The 16,994-nt window shown below is 69.1% G+C and overlaps 5 protein-coding genes across 5 annotated transcripts in view; 1 reads left to right on the top strand and 4 right to left on the bottom strand.

Moving 5' to 3' along the window:
- Positions 1–2,547: 2,547 nt before the first annotated feature.
- CHLNCDRAFT_140747 (hypothetical protein) lies at positions 2,548–3,978 on the bottom strand (the record flags this gene model as incomplete). Its single annotated transcript, XM_005850905.1, has 4 exons — positions 2,548–3,030; positions 3,227–3,484; positions 3,608–3,833; positions 3,953–3,978. 4 exons carry the CDS (start codon positions 3,976–3,978, stop codon positions 2,548–2,550), a joined length of 993 nt encoding a protein of 330 aa, XP_005850967.1.
- Positions 3,979–4,290: 312 nt separating this feature from the next.
- On the bottom strand, positions 4,291–6,681 carry CHLNCDRAFT_50385 (hypothetical protein; the record flags this gene model as incomplete). Its single annotated transcript, XM_005850906.1, has 7 exons — positions 4,291–4,448; positions 4,665–4,732; positions 5,006–5,167; positions 5,417–5,541; positions 5,795–5,929; positions 6,152–6,261; positions 6,510–6,681. The coding sequence occupies 7 exons, from the start codon at positions 6,679–6,681 to the stop codon at positions 4,291–4,293; spliced, it is 930 nt and encodes a 309-aa protein (XP_005850968.1).
- A 224-nt stretch (positions 6,682–6,905) lies between these two features.
- CHLNCDRAFT_140749 (hypothetical protein) lies at positions 6,906–8,602 on the top strand (the record flags this gene model as incomplete). The annotated part of the gene is made up of 5 exons (XM_005850622.1): positions 6,906–7,077; positions 7,248–7,517; positions 7,730–7,830; positions 8,107–8,261; positions 8,530–8,602. 5 exons carry the CDS (start codon positions 6,906–6,908, stop codon positions 8,600–8,602), a joined length of 771 nt encoding a protein of 256 aa, XP_005850684.1.
- Positions 8,603–9,683: 1,081 nt separating this feature from the next.
- On the bottom strand, positions 9,684–13,598 carry CHLNCDRAFT_140750 (hypothetical protein; the record flags this gene model as incomplete). Its single annotated transcript, XM_005850907.1, has 11 exons — positions 9,684–9,783; positions 9,925–10,022; positions 10,226–10,516; positions 10,722–10,890; positions 11,080–11,300; positions 11,482–12,071; positions 12,252–12,381; positions 12,607–12,764; positions 12,968–13,069; positions 13,198–13,287; positions 13,403–13,598. The coding sequence occupies 11 exons, from the start codon at positions 13,596–13,598 to the stop codon at positions 9,684–9,686; spliced, it is 2,145 nt and encodes a 714-aa protein (XP_005850969.1).
- A 457-nt stretch (positions 13,599–14,055) lies between these two features.
- Positions 14,056–16,994, bottom strand: part of CHLNCDRAFT_34202 (hypothetical protein) — a 6,923-nt gene continuing 3,984 nt past the window's right edge. Inside the window, exons 13-20 of the mRNA XM_005850908.1 lie at positions 16,883–16,994; positions 16,462–16,551; positions 16,127–16,198; positions 15,833–15,946; positions 15,478–15,591; positions 15,080–15,192; positions 14,758–14,850; positions 14,056–14,582 (exon numbers count right to left, since the gene is read on the bottom strand). Of these exons, the coding sequence (XP_005850970.1) occupies positions 14,477–14,582; positions 14,758–14,850; positions 15,080–15,192; positions 15,478–15,591; positions 15,833–15,946; positions 16,127–16,198; positions 16,462–16,551; positions 16,883–16,994 (814 nt within the window). The 3' untranslated portion in view covers positions 14,056–14,476. The remainder of the gene's footprint in view (positions 14,583–14,757; positions 14,851–15,079; positions 15,193–15,477; positions 15,592–15,832; positions 15,947–16,126; positions 16,199–16,461; positions 16,552–16,882) is intronic.

The raw sequence follows: 16,994 nt of genomic DNA on the forward strand, positions 1-16,994 counted from the left end.
GCCCATGCCATTTGAGTGCGCGGCGGCGGCGCTGCCTGCCGCCGGGAGCCCGCACCAGCATCGGCACCCGTCGGCCTGGCAGGCCTAAGCTGCTAAGGATCCCCACGTCCCCCACCACGTTGTGGGGGTTGCGTGTCCGGCAGGACGGGGAGCGGGGCCAGGGTGGGGTGACCCTGGGACGCTCAGCTGGGGGGAGGGTGGTCGGAGCCATGGAGAGGGTGCTCCATGGTCCACCCCCTCTCTTGATGCCCCTTGATCACGTGTGCCCCCTGCCCAAGGTCTGCTCACGCGGCCTATCATAGCGGGGTGACTGTAACACAGGGTTTTGCTTGGCCCCTGTGCCTCCTCTGCTCCCTGCGCCGCAGCCGGCGACCATGGCAACCCGCTGCTGGCCTGCCTGCTGGATGCCCTGGGCGAGCCGGGAGGTGCAGTGCAGGCGGCTGCCGCTGCGGCCCTGGCCCAGGCAGCAGATTACCTGGCCCCCCTGGAGCCTTCGCCGCTGCGCCAGTTGCTGCGGATCCTGGACAACCCCCTGTTTGGGGGCCGCCCCGAGCTGTGCCAGGCGGTGGCATGGGTGGAGGCCGGACAAGTGCGTGGCCTGGTGGCTTCCTCCTTCCACGCGCTGCTGGGTCTGATGCCAGAGGTTCTAGGCAGCGCGGCAGGTGAGGAGCAAAGCACCATAGGTGACCAGACAGCGAGTGGCCATGCATCCATTTCACTTACTGATGTATTACCTCACCCAGATGCTGGGCCTGGCGCTGCAGGTGGTGGGGGCCTGCTGGGAGCGCTGGTCAGCAGAGGCAAAGACTTCCAGCTGCGCGCCGCCGCTGCCCACACTTTGAAGGCGCTGGCGGTGGGCGTGGGGCCGTACGCCACGGGCTGGGACGCGGCTGTCGCGGCGCTCAAGGCAGCCAAAACCGACGTCAGCAAGCCGGTGCGGGATGCTGCTATCGCGGCGCTTCCATGCGTGTCGGCGGTCCAGGAGTTTGTTGACAGCAGGTTGCCGCCGGAGCAGTGGCCGGCGGTGTGTGGCAGCCTGCTGGCTGCTGAGGCGGGGCGGGCCAAGCAAGGCGGTCAGGGGACAAAGGCCAGGACCCCGTGCTGCGGCAGCAACCCAGCAAATGTGGTGGGGCCAGGGGTCGCAGAGCGCATCCCAGCGCTGCACCCTCCCCACCCTCCCGTCCAGCTGGCTGTGCCTTGCGGCATGCCGCTGGGTTCAGCCCCCGCAGCAGCGGCGTGTTATCCTGCTGCTGCGCCTCCCTCCTTTCAGGCAGCCGCTGCAGCAGGGTGGATGGCTGCCTGCTTTCCTGCTGGCCCAGCGATGCATGGTGGATTGCCAGTGCTGGCGACAGGCCCGCCGGGCCCGACACCCATACAGCCTGGCGCTGCCATGCCCGACGCCCAGCAGCTGGCGGCACAGCTGGCGGCCATCCATGCGCAGCAGGCGAGCATGGCGGCCGCCGTCACCGCCCTCACCAGCTCCACTCAGGAAGCACTGCACCAGATGCAGAACCACCTGGCATCTGTCAGCGCTGGCGTTGCGGCGCTGGCTGGGACGACAACCCTGGGGTGCCAGCAGCAGCCCGTGCAGCACCTGCAGCAGCATCTGGCCTCCCTCAATGCCGGCATGGCGGCACTGGCTGTGGACAGCATGGCAGCGGAGCAGCAGGTGCACTCGGTACTGGCAGGGGCGGCAGGGCCGCCTGCGCGCCCACGTGCAAGCCCGAAGCGCCTCTCTTCGCTTCACCGATCTTACCAAGCGCTGGAGCAACTTCAGGCCCATCACTTCCAGCAGCCGCCGGGACAGCAGCGGGCAGCTGGCTGTGCGCCTGCCCTGGCAACAAGTGATGGCCCGGACTCGCCATCAGGCCTGGCCACTACCTGGAGTGCCCAGGGTCTTTTGCAGGCCCCATGTTGGCGGGACACCTATGCGCAGCTGCTGAGCGGCGGCGGCCCCACCAGCGACCAGCAGCTGCAGCTGCGGCTGCTGAGGTGCATGGCCAAGAGCGGCCCAGTGTGGGAGCAGCTGGACGCCAGCATCGGGCAGCAGCTGATGCAAGCCATCACTGCCTTTCTGCAGGCAAGCCTGCAGCAGGATGCGGGACCTGGCAATTGTGAAGGTGGCTATCCCCTGGGGCCTCACAACGCCTCATGTGTGTGTGCAGGAGGGCATTGCCTTGAAGCGTGTGATGCCCTGGCTGTGGCCTCTGGCCGACACAGCCAGCGCCGCTGCCGCCGTTGCATCCACTTTCCCCGCCAGCGTGCACCAGCTGCTGGTGGCCGCCCTGGCCGCCTACCCGCTGCCTGCCACAGAACACCAGGCAGGGGAGGCCGGCGTCGCCGCCTCTCATACCAGCAGCGGCGGTGGCAGAGGGCAGGAGCTCAGCGAGAAGCGGGACCTCTTGGTATCCAGCCTGCGTGCCGTGTGGAGCTGAGACTGCTAACCTCTCGCCTGCTCCATTGGCCAATGTGGGATAACATACTACCGGCAAGGCGATTGTGTTACTACAGGCAAGGCGCACACACATTCTAGAGTCGCAAGGCAGATCAGCTGGCCGAGCGGCTGGGGCCTCCGGCATCTTTGCCTGATGCCGACTCCCATGCTGGCACAAGCTGCGAAACGCCGCTCGCTGCCTGCACCGCCGCCTCGCCGCCCGCCTCCTGTGTCCTGCCGGCCAGCGGCAGGCTGCACAGGACTTGGTAGTACTGCTGGGGCTTCCTGCCCTGCATGGCGCACAGCTGGACCTCTCCCAGCACCGCCCTGCCTCCCGCTATGGCCGCATGCTGCGCCCAGGCCTCGGCAGGAATGACCCGCCATTCGCGCCTGTGCCCCGGCCGGCCCCTGCCGCCGCCGCGCCTGTTCTGGCTGAAGCCCTGCAGCTTGCTGGTCTTGGCTACTGTCACGTGGGCCAAAAAGGCCTGGCCCGCCTGCAGCAGCAGCCCCTCCTGCTGGAAGTGCGCCCGGGTGGCGGCCGCCAGACGGGTCAGCTGCTCCAGCCCCGCGTCCCGCCGCACGTCGAGGTACAGAACCTGCTGGCCAGGGTTGAGGTGGGGCAGTGGGGGTGCAGGCCAGGGGTGGGGTGGGCCACTCTGGTTGGTTGCGGAGGAGGGTCGCACCTAGCCGGCAGGGCCACCCACGCCCGTTCCAGGGGACGCAGCGCGAGATGCGCAGCGGCTAGGCAAGGTGACCATGCGGCACCAGGGCGCCACCCCTCCCAGCTCCCACCTGGTTTCTGAAGTGGCTCAGCCCTTCCAGATGCACCTCCACAGGCGACAGCAGCGCCTGCTCCGCCAGCGCCGCCGCCAGCCCTGCCATCGCCTCGCACGCACGCCGCCGCTCCTCCTCGCTGCCCAGCGCCAGCACCCCGAGGGTCAGGTGCGCGGTGACCGCCTCCACACACGCTTTCTGCAGGTGCGGGGAGTGGCCTGCCAGGCTGGCATGCACCCGCTGGATGGCCGCCACAACGTCGGGGTGCTGCGACACCTGCAGGCACAGCCAGGCACGCGGCGGAGGGGAGTTGTAGAATGGTAATCTAGTCTGGTGACGGCGCAGCTGGTCTGGGGAGTGCATGGGAGCATCATGCCGGCCGCAGGTCACCACACAGACCTGCAGAGCCAGAAAGTGGTTGGGGTGGGGCTGCGGCGGCCGCTTCTCCTTCGTGTGGCGCTGTCGCTGCGGCTGCTGGTCGCCGAGGCCGCCTGCTGGGCCTCCTTCTGTTGCGCCGGGGTCCACCCCGGCACGGATGGCCAAGGGAGTGGCAATCATTGCACGGCCCTGCACCAGGCTCCTGCCGGTGCCCTGCGCTGCGGGCGCCGCCGCCCCGGGCTCCACCCTGAGCGGGCACAGTCGCAGTAGCGTGGTCCTGCATCGCAACACGCTGAAGATGCTCAGAGCAGCAGCGCCAGAGGCCTCCGCAGAGAAGGAGGCGGAAACCCAGTCACGGATACGCACCTGAAGTGGCAAAGGCGCAGCCCCATGTGCTTCGGGGGTGCGCCGAGGCAGTGGCGAGTGCTGCCAGCATCGCCAGCGGGTGTTTTGCATCGGCAGGGGTTGTGCTGCCACGTGTGGCCAAGCGGCGCCATGTCAGCACTGGCCAGGTTTCAGAAAATTGCTGGAATTGAACAGATCATTATACATGTTTCATGGCTCTAACTCAATCAAATATGCCATGATCGTACAAGCAGCCTGGGAGCCCGGCAGGCCGCCGCGCGCTGCGGCACCAAGGCTAACCGGCCGGGTTTGCTCGCCTCCCTGCCGCCGCCCTCGGCTCGCCCCTCAGCCAGCCAGCCTCACCCCGCCCTGCCGTACACGGCGTTGGGTATGCGCAGGCCCTCCTCTATCGCGCGCTGGTCGCCGCGGGGCGGCCCCTGCCCCGTCACCTCGTTGCCCACCGTCACCCAATAGTCCCGCAGGTTGTTCTTGCGCCCAAAGATCTCCAGATACTTGCCTGCAAGCAGTACAGGCGAGGCACGGGGCAGGGACGCATGGCAGCAGGCAGTGTGATGGCGGCAGGCACCAGCCGGGAGCGCTGACTGGCCTGCCCCTGAAAGGGACGATGCTGTCCAGCCTGGGCAGGCCGCGGCATGCCAGAGCACGCCGCCTGCCGCAGCGTGGTCAGGCGGCGACAGCATGCGCAGCTGGCAGCCAGCGTGGCGGTGCCCACCGTTGGGCACCAGCTTCTCTATGAGCTGGTAGATCTCCTCAGGCTTCTGGCTCTGCCCCCGCCGCTCGCTGCACACCAGCAGGCGGGGCAGGCGCAGGCGGGGGCCACACACGGGTTGGGCAGCAGCGGCGGAGCCGGCCCAGGCAGGGCGGCAGCGTTTCGTGGCAGGCCATGCTCCATGCTCATGCATGTCCCGCCTTCCTCCTGGCCAGCCGGCAGTGCGGCAAGGACCCGCCCCACCCGTCCCTTGAACATGAGCAAGGCTGCCAGCCTACACCAGCCCCACACCCTGGCCCAGGCCCTGCCCCAGCCCTGGGCCCAGGCCCCCTCCCGTGCATCACCTGTAGATGATGTCTGAGCCCACGCCTCCCCGCATGCCGGGCGGGTCGTCTCCCTTGCGCGCCACCAGGCACACCTCCTTGGCGTGCTGCAGGTAGAAGCCGTGGCTCTTGGCCAGCCGCCGGTTCACCGTCATCTTCACCCACACCACCTCATCCACCAGCCTGGGCAGGGCAGGGGGGCGGCGCAGGGCACGAGGAGGATGGGAGGGCGGCGATTCCCTGCACGCCGCCTCCACATCTGGCGCACCCCACCCCTTGTGGCAGGGCCGCGCCTACACGCTGCCCAGCCTCTCCCCTGGCTGGCCCCCGCTGCGCCCCCGCCGGCGCGTCCCGCAAGCATGCCAGCGCGTGGCCATTCCGCCGCCGGCCCCAGGGCCCCTCCTGCCAGCAGCCCCCGCAGGCCCCGCTCACTCATAGCCCCATTGGTCAAAGAGGTCCAGGCAGAACTGGTACTTGGCGTTGATGACCCACACAAACAGCAGCCCGTTCTGCTGCAGCTTGGGGATGGGCAGCTGCGCAATGTGCTGGTCGGTGAGCTGCAGGGCGGGAGGTAGGGTCAGGGTCAGGGTCAGGGGCTGGGGTGCACGAGGGCGGCAGCCGAACGGCCCGCGCTGCATGGGCGGGACAGGGCCGGCGAGGGCGCTGTTCGAAGGCGCGCCAGCACACTCGCGGCCGCGCACAGACCAGCGGACGTGGCACATGCCATGCACGCGCGCCGCGGAGCAGGGGCAGGCCAGCGCCAGGTCAGCGCCAGGCACGGCAACTGGCCTGGCTGTAGCCCAGGGCCACGCCGCGGGTGGGGTTGGCTGTGGCCAGCTGCCAGGGCGGGTCCATCATGACGACGTCAAACTGCGTGGCGCGTATCAGGCGGCTCCAGTCGTACGTCGTCACGTTGGCGTGGATGGGGATGCAGTGCGGCGGCACCTGCAGGCGACGGGGGGGGCGGCGAGGCAGTCATGCGTGCGAGGGTGGCGTCGGGAGCGAGGGGTGGGAGGCCGAGGGGAGGCAATGTGCGGCAACAGGGCCTAACAGGAGGCAACATGTGGCAGCAGGGCCTAGCAGGAGGCAGGCAGGAGGCCCGGCATCTCATAAGGTGCACCAGCCATTTTGAGCATCCCCACCTACAGCCCCACAGCTCCTCCCTACCTGCCACTCCGAGGGGTCTAGCTCTTCTACGGAACCGTACCGCCAGTCCACACCCTCCACACCCTCCTGCCCCTCTGCATCCCCGGCCTCCTCCTCCCCCGTGTCGACGCCTGCATGAAGGGAAAGGATGGGTCAGGGAGGAGTGGGCACAACCACTGGTGGGCGGTCACAACGTGGAACCCGCTGCCGTCAGCTGGCAACCGGCGGCGGCAGGGGCGGCGGCCCAGGCAGAGAAACGGCCCGCTCCATGATGCTTCCCACGGCACGCCGGCATCGCCCTGGGCCTCTGCACACCTCCCACTCCCCCCCAACCAGCTGCGATCAGTTTGGCACTGCCGCTCAAACGCCAGAGCCCCACCTAGGCGCTTGAGCTCCTCCAGCACATCCGACAGTGCGGCCTTGTACTTTTGGATCTCCGCCTCCAGCGCAGCGGCGTCAGAGGCCTCCCACGTCTGCCGCAGGGCGGAGGCCTCGGCCTGCAGCAGCCTCTGCACCGAAGGCAGCTGGGGTAGGTCCAGCACGGCCGGCATGGCGATCAGAGGGCGCTCCAATGCTGCGCAAAGTCCAGGCGGCGCGCCGAGGCCGGCCCCAAGTTGCACGCCTTCCTGATCCCGGGCCGGTGGCCGGATGAATGGGCTGCCAGCGCGATGCATTGTTTGCTGCGAGCGTCTGGATTGCTTACCGGGGCCTTGCTTGGGCATCCAGAGCCGCGGGCAGCGCCATCGCACAAGCACAAGGGGAACAGCTGGGCACCATGAACCTGGCTGCGGCGGCCCAGCGGGGCCTGGGACGGCCGATGGCGGCCCGCAGCACATCAGCAGCAGCAGCAGCCTCGCCACAGCAACCCGCCCGGGTGCTGGTGTCGGCGTGCAGGCCTGCCAGCGCGGTGCAGGCGCCTAGGCTTGCCTCCGTCAGCCACATCACAGGTGCGCAGGGCGGGGGACAGCGGCAGCGGGCCGCAGCCGGGGGCCAGTCACGGGGGTGATGGCCTTTCCGCCTGCCGCCGCCTGCCGCCGCCGCCGCAGCCTACTGCAGCTCCTTGAGCCGTGCCCTGCTCCCATTTAGCCTTCCGCCACCCACGCACGCACACCTGCAGGCAGCAGCAGCCTGCTGGCCGGCGGCAGCGGGCAGCGGCAGCAGCGGCGCGGCACGCGGCGGCAGCAGCTAGGCGTGGCGGCGCGAGCGCGCGACCCCGACGCCCTCGAGGACTCTGAGGACCCCGAGGCAGCCAACAAGGACCCGCCCTCCCTCTTCTGGCGCTGCTTCTCGGCCATGTGCTACCTGGTGCCCTGGATTGACAGCATCTCCCTGGGAGGAGCCATGTATGGCAAGTTCCGCAACCTCCTCTACATCTACTTCGCCCCCGGTGGGTGTGGCACGGCCGGCCGGCCGGCAGCCAGCAGCTAGCTTGCCTGGTGGCGCCGGCAGGGCAGGCAGGGAGACGCAGTGGCGCGCAGGCAGGGAGGCACAGGCAGCCAGCCATATCCAGCAGGCAAGCAGGGGGAGCAGCGGCCGGGGGTGTGGGCCGGGCGCCAACGCTCATGCATGCCCCTCCCGCGCCGCCCTTCCGCCCTGCAGGCCCGCTGGCGCTCATCTACTTTGGCTCCCAGTTTGCGCCGCTCATCATCTTCTTTGTTATGTTCCTGTCAATCGTCAAGAACAACAAGCTGCACCACTTTGTGCGCTTCAACTGCATGCAGGCGAGCGCCGGGCTGCGTGCCCGCCGGGCTGCGTGGCTGCTGGGCTGTGTGCATGGCACATGTGGTGGTGGGGTGCTGGCTAGCCAGGCCCGCCCGGATGCGTCGGGCGAGCAGCCACAGGCTCCGGCGCTGCATCGCTCGCGCGCGAAGCCCTGCCTCGCCCGCCTACCCCTCGCCCACCCATTTACGGGGGCTCCCTCGTGCACCAACCCTCCTGCACGTGTGTGCATGTGTGCTCGTGTGTGCGCCCTGCAGGCCATCATGCTGGACATCGTGGTCATGCTGTTTCACATCCTCCGCGCCTACCTGCCCTCGGAGCTCAAGTGGTCCGTCATCGGCCAGTACTTTGACATGTTTGGCTGGACCTGCTGCATGGGCACCGTGCTGTACGCCGTCTTCTGGACCGTGCGGTGAGCGCATCGCGCCTGCTGCGCCTGCTGGGGTGGCTGCGCCTGCTGGGGAAGCTGCCAACTGCTGTGGGAGGCCGTGCTGGCAGGCGGCCGCCCGGTGCTGTGACGCGGCGCACAGCGCGGGCGCCGCTGCGCCCCTGCGCCCACGTGCCGGCCTGCCATGCATGCATCTGCCCCCCCCCCCGCGCTCGCTCGCCGGCCCTGCATCCTGCTGCTGCCTTGCGCCGCCCACACACTGCCGGCTCCTGCCCCCGCTGCCTGCCCACAGGGGATACTACTGTGACATACCCTTTGTCTCGGAGTCGGTCTACCACCAGGTGCAACTGTCGGAGTATGCATGAGGGCGGCGAGCAGCGGCCGGCGAGGCGCGGCGAGCACCCAGGCCGGCGCTGCCACGTCGCCATGACTCTACCGGCCGCTGCCCCGCCATGCCTGGTCGCGCCCACTCCACTGCTCAGCTTGCAAGTGAACCGCGCTGGCAGAGCAAAGCTAGCCCGCCCTCCCAGCTGCCTCTCTCGCGCTTTTTTCGTGCTCTTCCTCTCGCCCCCCTCTTCCTTTCTCCAGGCAGCTGCCTCAATCACCCCACTCCCATTCCCCTGCTGCTCCCTCCTTGCCTCCTGACTGCCGAGCACATCGCCATCCGTTTAACAGGCGGCCAGCCAGCCTGGAACATGCTTACAGCCTGACAGGACTTTTGCTCAAGCAAGCAGCTGCATGAAGATGAGGGTGTGCGCGTGTTGGGACTGCGATTGTTTCAAGAAAATACAAGGTATAAGGATGCCGGCACCTGGAGTACGTGCCGCAATAAGTTGAGGGGGAGAGAGGGAGGCATAGCTGGGTGCTTGAGCGAAGGGAGCGCATCAGAGCTGGAGAGAGGTGAGCAGCGAAATGCGAGGTGTAGGGTGGGGGAGATGATGGCTGGTAAGGGACCAGCCATGATGCGCTGCGGCTTCAGTTTGTAGGATAGCTTGGAACACATGCAACGGTGCTGTAGTGCTGTTGGCAGGCGATCACAGGCTCCGGGGGCTGCACCCCTGGCGCCGGCCGCCTGGCAAAGGAAGACAACAAGGCTGAGATGTGCTGCCGGGCAAAGGGTCCGGCAGGCTGGACAGGTTGGCAACGGGGGCAAAAAAGGCCTTCAGGCGCAGGCCCGATGCCGAGCTCGCCCATAGAAAAGAAGAAAGGAAAGGATTGGGAAGGGGAGTGCAGTTGACACACATGGGAAGAGCGTGGCAGTGTGATACTAAGGAAGTGGCAAGAGGATAGGGGGTCACGACTCGCAGGCCACTCAAGGGGTGCCTACAGGTTGCAGCGTAGCAGCGGGGGCCCGCCCCACACGAAGCTGCGCGGGCTGCGGCCCCGCATCAGGAGGCTACGCGCGCTAGGGCGCCGGAGGCGGGGCGCTGTGCTGGGCCGCGCCGCTCACGCGCCGCCCGCGGGCGGCTGCGGCGCTGCCGCCTGCTGCGGCCTCCGCGCCATCAGCTGCGCGCGCACCTCATCCACCACCTGCTGGGCGTCGGGCCTGCACGGCACAGCAGCGGGAGTGGCGGGAGGCTGGGTCAGCACGGCAGCATTCCCCGCAGGCGCCAACGGCGGCGTAGGGGAGTGGCATGCCGAGCGCGGCTGCTGCAGCAGGGAGGCGCCAGCCCAGGCGCCCGCCCACCTCAGCAAGGGGTCGTGGCTCCAGCAGCGCTGCATGAGGTCGGCCAGCGCGGGCGGGCAGTCTGGCGGCACGTCGGGGCGCACGCGGTGCTGGGACACCTGCGCCGGGCAACGGGCGACAGTGGTTTGGTGTGGTGTGGGCGCGATGTGTGACGGGTGACGAGTGGGGCTGCTGGGCAGGGCAGGGAGGGGCTGCCGGAGCCAGCTCAGGGCTGCGACGTGCGGCCCGGCCCGGCCCGGCCTGGGCTGGGCAGCGCCGCGCGGGCCTCCCTCCTCCACCTGCCGCCGCCCCTCCCGCTCACCTGCAGGATGACCTGCATGGCAGTCAGGCCCGGGTACAGCTCCTCTCCCGTCAGCAGCTCCCAGATGATGATTCCCAGGGAGTAGATGTCTGCGGCCTTGGTCAGCTTGCCCTCTGCCAGCAGCTCGGGCGCGGCGTACGAGGCGGTGCCGTAGCTCTGCGTCTCCACATGGCTCTCCTCCTGCCCCAGCATGCGACTCAGCCCAAAGTCGCCCAGCTTGCACACAAAGCCGCGGCGGTCGTTGCGTGCCGCCTTGAGCAGCACGTTGGCGGGCTTGAGGTCGCCGTGGATCTGCAGGGGAGGGTGGGGGGTACAAGGGCAGGCGAGGGGTCAGGGGAAGAGGAAGGGAACTGGAGGACACAGGCTGGCATGGGGGCATGCTGCTGCTGCTGCTGCTGATGCAGCAGCGGCAGCGGAGGGAGGCACGGGGCGCTGCCGGTGGTTTGCCGGCGGCATGCGGCGCGTGACAATGCAGCCGCCCTGCGCCGCCGCTCACGATGGTGTTGGAGTGCAGGTACTCCAGCCCCTGGGCGATGTCCAGCAGGCAGAGCAGGAGCCAGATGGGGCGCTGCTGCGCGTCGGCGGCGGCCAGCTGGCCCCGCGCCAGCAGGTCCGCCAGGCTGGCGCGGTCGCAGTACTCGCACACCAGCCAGGTCTCGTACATGCTGCAGCGGGTTGGAGGGGGCGGGCCAGGGGGAGGGGTGAGCGGGGAGGGAAGCGGCGAGCAGGCCTTGTGGCCGGGCGGATGAGCAGCGGGGGCGAGGCTGCGGGCCGCGCCAGCCGGGCCGCGTGGCGCCGGCCGGGCAACAGGGAGGACGCAGGGGATGTAGGCAGGCGCTGCGCCGGCGGCTCACCCCGGCTGCAGCACCGCGCCGTGCGACACGACCTCCACCATGCCGTCGCCGCCCAGGGCGGGCACGAGCTGGCCGCCGGCGGAGCCGGACGCCGACCCCGACCCGCTCTCGCTGGGGGGCTTGGAAGCTGAGGAGCCGCCCGGGGACGGCGGCTCGGCGTCGCCGTCCTCGTCCGCGGCTGAGACCACCCTCACTACGCACATCTTATGTGTGATAACCACCTGCGAGGGAGGCGGGACGCAGCGAGCGAGGGGGTCGGCGAGGGGCGCTGGGCGAAGGGGTCAGGGAGGCGGGCAGCTGGCGCGGGCCCACGGGCGTCTGGCCTTCGCTGTAGAGCAGGCGGAGGAGGGAGATGTGGGGCGGGCGGGGGGGGCAGGGCGCGGCCCTTCTGGGGAGTCTCACGTTGGGGTGGCTGACGCTCATGCTGAGCAGCGGCTCGCGGGACAGGTCGTGCGTCTTGCCCTGCTGCACGCGGTGGTCGATGACCTTCACCGCCACCACCGCGCCCTTCCAGCGCCCGCGGTACAGCGGGCCAAAGGGCCCGCGCCCCACCGGTCGGCCCAGTTGACGCCGGTCAATGGGGCCAAACGGGGGCCGCATGAAGGGGCGGTTGACCCCCCCGAAGGCTGGCCCCGACATGGCCAGCTGTTCGTGGTGGGAGGCCAGGCTGGAAAGCGCGCCGCTGCCGAGGGAGTGCAGCTCTGCCACGGAGCCGTCCTTGGACAGATGGCCGTGGCAGCTGCCGCCCAGCTTCCCCTTCTCCAGGTCCCCCGAGTCGGCGCGCCCCGCGGGCAGGTGCAGCACCTGCTGCGCGCGGCGGCGGCGCCGCCACAGCACAAAGGCCGCGGCGGCCGCCGCCAGCGCCACGACGCCCGCCACGCTGCCCACCACCGCCCACACCCAGGCGGGGGTGCCGCTGCCGGCGGGGGGCTGGTAGGCGGAGTCAAAGCAGGTGATGTTCATGTCGTTCAAAAGGTAGGCGGCCGTGCCGACTGCACCAGATCGGGGTTAAGGGCACGCGATGATGATCAGGCGGGGCAAGTGGCATGCAGGCCCAGCGCGCCAGGCAACCACGCAAGCCGGGCGCCGGCCGGGGCGGGCGGTCACAAGACGACAGCCGCGGCGCGGCCCCGGGCCTCCTGCCGCCAACCTGCCCGCCAGCCATGCCTCACCCTGCTGCTTAGTGAGTGTGTCGTAGAGCGGGGCGGGGACGGCGACCTGGTGGTATCCCGTGGTGGTACCGCCATAGTAGGTCACCGCCTCGCTGCTGTGCATCTGCTCCTGGATGCGCGCCACTTCCACCTGCACCGCCCGGCACCGCTCCCAATCAGCACCCGCAGCAGCGCGGGCGGCAGCACCGGCGGCAGCAGCGCGGGCGGCAGCACCGGCGGCAGCACCGCGGGCGGCAGCACCGGCGGCAGCAGCGGCAGCAGCAATGCAGGGGTGTGGCGCGGCAGCTGGAGCATGCAGCTGACAGCAGAGGCCACGACCGTTCCACAGCATGACCAGACGCCTAGCCCAGCCCACCTGCACAAACGACGGGTTGCACATCGCTGTGTCCATGGCAACCTCGCTGCGGTCCACCACCACGCTGTGGCCGTCCTCCCCGGTGACTGTGGGCCACAGCGGCGAGCGCTTGACCTCCACCTCCAGCTGCTCGATGCCCTGGGTGCGGTTGCCGGGGTCTGCACGGCACGGTGCGGCGCATGGGGAGTGGCGGCGTCTCAGCGGCAGGCGCCCGTGCGGCGCGGCACGCCGTCACCCTCCAAACCCCAACCCCGAACCGCCCCTCTGCAGCCCCGGCCGCCAGCTGCCAGCCCTGCCGCGGCTGCTCCTGCACCAAGGCCGCCGCCAGCTGCGGCCAGCGTGGCAGCGCCAGCGCACGCACTTCGCGAGTCTATCCCATTGAACGCCAGCGTGGTGTTGCTAGTGACCTCCAGCAGGCCGACCGCGGAGCTCCAGTCAATCATCTTCTTGAAGATGGAGGAGTCTGCGGAAGCAGGCGCAACAGGGGCTGTCAGCACCCATGCAGTCCTGGGCTCGTGGCGGAAGCCGCCCCAGGGGGGTGCGTGTGGCGACGGCGCCTGCCCTCGCTGCCAGCCTCCTCCCGCTGCTCACCAGAGCGGAGCAGGATGGTCTCGCCGGGGGCGTCTATGACTATGGGCAGCTCATACATCTGCCAGTCCTTGGGGCTGATGATAATGTCGTCTGCAAGGAGGGTGGCGGCAAAGGGCGGGTCGCGGCAAAGGACCCCCGGCAGAGGCGGCGCAACACCTTGGGTTGGCGGCGCTGGGTCGGCCAAGACCAGCGGCCTGAGGCTCACCGCACAGCATGATATCGCCCGTGTTGTTGAAGAGGGCCGCAAGCAGGAAGCTCCCGTTCACGACGGCAACAGTGGCGCCCTCCTTGAGGGGCGCCCAGGGGCCGTCTGGTGGGCGGCGAGCTGCCAGGGCCCCGGGAGCTGCAGCCGCCAGCCAGAGCAGCGCGCCGAGCCACAAGAGGCGGCCGCGGGCCGTCATGCTGAGTGACTCGTCGCTGGGAGGCGCTTCCCGGCGCTTCAAACTTCCACTGGAGCTGCCACGGGCTCGTTAACTGGCAGTCAGGTGCTCGAATGGGCAGGCATGGTCAGGGGGTCCGTGGTGTGGAAGGCGTCCAAGCCCTGTAAAACACCAGCCACCAGCTGCGCTGGTCTCAGTGGGCTGCGAGGGCGCGAGCGGGCCCTGAAACCCCATGGGTTGAGTTCCGTCCGACTTTCCACGAGGACCTTCACGCGCCTCCTGGCCTGCAGGCTCCGCCTACCCCACCTCGATGCTCTCCCGGGCATGCATGGAGGAATGGGCCAGCCGTCGGCGGCATCTCCGGCAACGGTCCTGTCAGGGTCATGGGGCACATATGGTGGCCATCTCAGCCTGCAGCCCCTCTGGCGCCACACGCCTCCTTCCAGCACCAGCGTGCCTTACCCTCGATTAGCACGCGGGACGAAGCCCCTTACACATGCCACATGCGGCGGCGGGCAGCGGCGGCAGACCCCCAGGAGGAGCCGGGCCGCCCAAGCAGAAGCCAGCAGAAGAACCCCAGCGGATCTGTGCCTGACAATGAGGCCACATGATGCCAACCGCCGAGTGTGTCACATAGAAGGCAGGCAGGCGAGGCTGCCGACACACGGCTTGGTGACCAATGCGCATCTACGGGCAGAGTGGCAGACTGTGCTTTGGGGGAATGCTAGGAGCCAGGAAGCAAAGAACAGCAAGGGAAAGAGCAATGAGGTGGAGGGAGCCGGGGTGGTAATACAGCAGAAATGTCGTCGTCAGTGGCAGCCAGGGGGCGGCTGCCAGGGGGCGGTCGGGCCGAGTGTGGGGCGTAAGCTCCGGTGGCCGGCCACCCAAAAGCCAGGCACCTACTTCATGCGGTGCACCAGGCGCCGCTCCCGCCGGTACTCAAAGTCCCCGGTGGTCTGCAGGAACATGAGTCCCTTGCGTACTAGGTTCTCGTTGAAACCCACCCTGCGTGGCACGTGGCGCGGGTGGCAGATGGTGCGGGCAGGGATTGTTGCACAGGAGCAGGCGCACAACACTTGCAGGCGTGCTCGCTGGTGCCTGCGTGCTACTGGAACGGCCCTCTGCCCTTGCATGACTGGGCCCCCAGCCCACCGGACCCAAGCGCCCCAGCCAGCCCCACCTGACCAGCTCATCCACCAGCTTGCGCTCGCTCACAAAGCTGCCGATGGCCACCCGCCGCTTGATCTGCTCCTCCACGCGGTGGATCTCCTGCCTGCGCCACGCCACAACCACGCACAGGGGCACACACGCAAGTGAGAGCAGCCGCGGGGGTGCAGCCTGCGGCCCACAGTCAGCACGCGCCGGAGGCCAGGTGGCGGGCTCGGCCGCTGGCATCGCGCCGGGGCGCGCCCAGCCCCCGGCGCCACCCTCCCAACAGTGCTGGCCCTGCCCCAACTCCCTGCCTTGCCCTCCAGCCCTGCGCTGCCCTGCCCGCCACCCACCGCTGCTCGTCTGTGAACACCGCCACATCCATGAGCCCGCTCTTCACCGCATCCATGGTGGAGATCTTGAACAGCTCCAGCGCCTGCCGCACATGCGCCTCGGTGGCCACAGTCTGCGGGTAGGCGGAGGAGGAGCAGGCACGTGTGTGTGTTGTGGTGGTGTGGTGTGTTTGCATGTCAGGGTGAAGAGGGAGGGGGGTTGGGGGATGCGGGATTCAGAAGTCCAGGGGCTCAGGAGGTGGGGGGCAGCACACGGGTGCCCCAAACAGGCGCCAGCAGACCGCGCCGGCGCTCGTTTGTGCTCCTGCCAGTCGCCATTCCCGCCCACACGGACCCAGCCCCTCTCGCACGCACCACAGAGCACAAATTGAAACAACATTACTTGAGGAGGCTCCCACCTGCAGGTTCATCTTGGCCAGCGACTCTGCGATGCGGATCACCGCCTCCAGCTGGCGCACCGTCACCGGGATGGCGGGGATGTCGGAGCCGTCGGCGCTGGCGGCGCGCTTGCTCTGCAGGGCATGACGTGTGTGTGTGTGTGTGTGTGCGCGCGCGCGCGCGCGCCAGCTTGAAACGGGCAGGATAGGGAGCGTGCTTTGCAGCATGGCTGGGTCAATGCGGTCTCCAGACGGTTGCAGCACGAGGCACCGCTGGCAGGCAGCCCTGCCGCCCACACGCCCGGCAGTCCAGCCGCCCCAGAACCGTGCCCGGCCGCCACAATACAGCCCCCAGCCCACCAGGCGGCGGCCTCACCTCTGCCCGCAGCTCCACATACTCGTTGGCTAGCAGCTTGGCGGCGCTGTCGGTGATGCGCGGGCTGCAGCTCTGGCGGCAGTACTCGATGTACCGCTTCAGGAAGGCCTCCTCCTGCAGTACCGAGCGGTACAGCAAGCAGCGGCACGGTGAGGCACACGCACAAGCATTGCCGCAGAGCTTGGAGCGCCCTCTATGGTGTGGAGCAGAAGGGTGGGGTGGCGAGCGGCAGACCTGGGGCTCCCGCCAGGGCTCCCAACTCCCAGAGCACAGCGCAGAAGCCTCCTCACTCACCCGCTTCTCCTCCTCGTCAGCCTCTGGCTGCGCGCCCGCCAGCCGGTGCACATCCAGCACGTGCCTGGCAATCTGCGCTCAGGCGCAGCGGCGGCGGCGGCGGCGGGGGCAGGGGCATGGTGGGAGGCAGCGCAGCTAATGGGGCAAGCAGCGCGCCACGGGTCTGACCGATTTCCCTGCACCTGCCCGCCAGCAGGCAGCCGAGCGCCCTGCACCTCTTTGGGGCGCCGGCGCCCTCACACACTCGAAACAATCCACATCCCAGTCCGCCAGTGAGGAGCTGCAGCTGCAGCTGCACCGCCCTGGCGCCCTACAGGGCAGGCGGGGCGCCCCACCTGCATGTCGCGCTCCACCGACCGCTCGTCCTTGACGATGAAGATCAGGTCGAAGCGGGAGAGGATGGTGGACTGTAGGTCGATGTTCTCCTACGGCAAGAGGCGGGATGGGCGGGGCGGGGAGTGGGGAAGGTAGGGGAGAGAGGGAGGGAGGTGAGTGGGCGCAGCCAGCGGCGGAAGGGGGAGGGGTCCCCAGCACATGCAAGCGGGGACGGCGAGGGCGCATGGACAGGGGGCTGGCAGGCCAGAGCCTCTGTGTCATGACACAGCGAACCCGCCCAGAGCATGCGTGCCCCCTGCAGGCCTCAGCCCACGTGCCCAGCCTCAAACCTCCAGCCGCCCCACCTCCACCCTCGCACCCACCACCACCACTATGTCCACCCTCCTCGCCCCCGCCCATCCACACACACACACCACAAACCTGTGCCGACTTGAGGTCATCGTATCGGCCCGAGGGCGGGTTGGCCGCCGCAAGGACGCTGGTGCGGCTCCGCAGCATGGTGGTGATCCCCGCCTTGGCGATGGAGATGGTC

The sequence above is a fragment of the Chlorella variabilis genome (assembly GCF_000147415.1).
Source record: "Chlorella variabilis unplaced genomic scaffold CHLNCscaffold_3, whole genome shotgun sequence".
NCBI lineage: Eukaryota > Viridiplantae > Chlorophyta > Trebouxiophyceae > Chlorellales > Chlorellaceae > Chlorella > Chlorella variabilis.